This window comes from Nestor notabilis, unplaced genomic scaffold (genome assembly GCF_000696875.1).
Source record: "Nestor notabilis isolate BGI_N333 unplaced genomic scaffold, ASM69687v1 scaffold6577, whole genome shotgun sequence".
NCBI lineage: Eukaryota > Metazoa > Chordata > Aves > Psittaciformes > Psittacidae > Nestor > Nestor notabilis.
The window spans coordinates 107,643-109,716 of record NW_009937729.1 but is presented as its reverse complement, the minus strand read 5'-3'; the positions used below and the strand labels follow the sequence as shown (position 1 = coordinate 109,716).

The 2,074-nt window shown below is 38.0% G+C and overlaps 1 protein-coding gene across 1 annotated transcript in view; it reads right to left on the bottom strand.

The window, feature by feature from the left end:
* The window catches only part of CLASP1 (cytoplasmic linker associated protein 1), a gene marked incomplete at its 5' end in the record, with an annotated part of 127,845 nt that overhangs the window by 19,007 nt on the left and 106,764 nt on the right, over positions 1-2,074 (bottom strand). The window contains one exon of the mRNA XM_010018970.1: positions 99-249. Coding sequence (XP_010017272.1) covers positions 99-249 — 151 coding nt within the window. The remainder of the gene's footprint in view (positions 1-98; positions 250-2,074) is intronic.

Sequence of the window (2,074 nt, the reverse complement as noted above, 5' to 3'; positions counted from 1 at the left end):
AATAACTGCATTTTGTACACTAACAACTCAAAGCGAGGTTTGAACACAGTATTTTATAATTTCACCTATGTGGGGACATTAATCAATTGAATACTTACAATGTCACAGTCTTTCTTTCCATCACGTTTGATTGGTTCATTCAGGTCCTCTTGACTACGGAAACTAAATTTTTCAATTGCTTCTGTGACTCCACGAAGAGAGCTGTAGATTTCATCAGAATTTAGGTTCTCCGTGTCATAATCCAGCATACTAAAGACCAAACGTATATGAAATGTTACATATGAAATTGGAATCCACTTTTGATTGTTAACGAAAACAATGCTAAGTTGGAGACAAATGATTTGGCGTACCCTTTGTAATAGTGACTCGTAACAAAACATGGATGGAATCAAAGCAGACTTTGGGTCTGAGTCTCCCCTCAAATGGGGCTAAATCTAGGAGAAACTCCACTGAAATCGGTGGTGTTACATCACTGTGAGGGGAAATCAGGTCCACTGTTTGTCACATTCCACAGCAGTGAATGTGTTAGCTTCTGTAAACAACAAAACCCCCCAAACTTATCCCCAGCACAGTAATGCTGTTATTTAAAAAGGAAAATAAAGAAAAACAATTACTATGAGAACTTAAACGGTTGTGACAACTGGTGAAAATGTAATTAATGAGATTTCATAATATATCAAATATAGTCTATGAATGGATTCAAATGTGACAGATTTACATTAAAAGGAAAATGTATCTTGATGTAAAACTTAGTCTAACATGTCCAGTTTTCATTTATAGAGCAGTAAAACCAAAACCACTTGCATAATGCCTTGATAAATGATGCATTTCAGTATTGAGCCTAAGTTTGGGAATTCTTTAACTTAAATCTGATACTTTCTTGCAGTCTGTCTGTTCCTCAGAAATTTCTCAGCAGCATAAAGCCACACAAGTTTTGGGATTCCTTGAGGAGTTATCCAAAATTAAGTTCCATGAAAAAAAGCCTTGCCTGCAAGGGCAGATGATATGAAAGATATGGCTAAGAAGAGGATCTCCTACAAGCTTGAAGAAAAAGAAAAGGCATTTTTGGCAGGGTTTTGCTCTGTCTAGGAGAAGTTAAGTTTGCATGACAATCAATTTTCCAAGAGACATTTAACGAAGAGACCCAGTTAACCAAGAACAATTTCTCTGGTGGAGTCTCAGATCTTAAGAGAGCCAGCAGCAAATAAACCAAAAGAATTTGAAACATTTACATCAAGTTGTTTGTCAAGAAGTGGCTCCCTACGGGGGTGAATTACTATGTCTTAACAGTTTGGGAAAGATGATGGGATGGGCTTAGAGGAGGACGGGTGAATAAAGGGCTGTGTTCCTCTTCCACAAAAGAAAGATTCTCTATGAGGTGGGCAAGGAAAAACATAAAAAAAAAAATCAGAAAATCCCTTCTGAGTCCATGCTACACAGCTATTATTTTCAGTAGATCTAAAAGTAGGATGTTAAATATCTAGAACCACTGCTTTTTTTTTGGTTTTATTTTTCTGGAAGAAATTCAGGCACTTCAGACAGAGGATAAGATTGGTGCTGCCCGATTCCTTTGGGATTAACACACTGAAAATAGCCATAATCCCCAGCTCCCAAGCAACACGCTCGCACTACACTCATACAAGCATCAGCACCATGTATTCTGGCAAAGAAACCAAAGAACAACTCCCCAGCTTTAAACAGTGCCTGTCAGGCCAGGAAGAAAGAGAAACCACTTAAAGACCAAGATCAGGAAACAAAAGCTGTTTATAAACCTAAAGAACTCAAAGTATTTGAGTCTTTTCAGAGGGCTGAATGACACTAATGCACTGTGATAGCTTTCCAGGCAAAAGTGAAGGCAGTTTTTAGACTCTTTATAAGTATCAGGCAGGGACAGGAAAACCTTTGTTTTCTATGATCTCGAAAACATTAAGTTTGACCTCAATAATGTTTTATTCATAGATCTTAATGCGTTCTTCATACAGTATTTAAGTGAGCAATTAAACTGCCCTTTGAGAAGGTATACATGTGACTACCTGCGTACCCCCCCCCCACCCCACAACACACCACACGATCC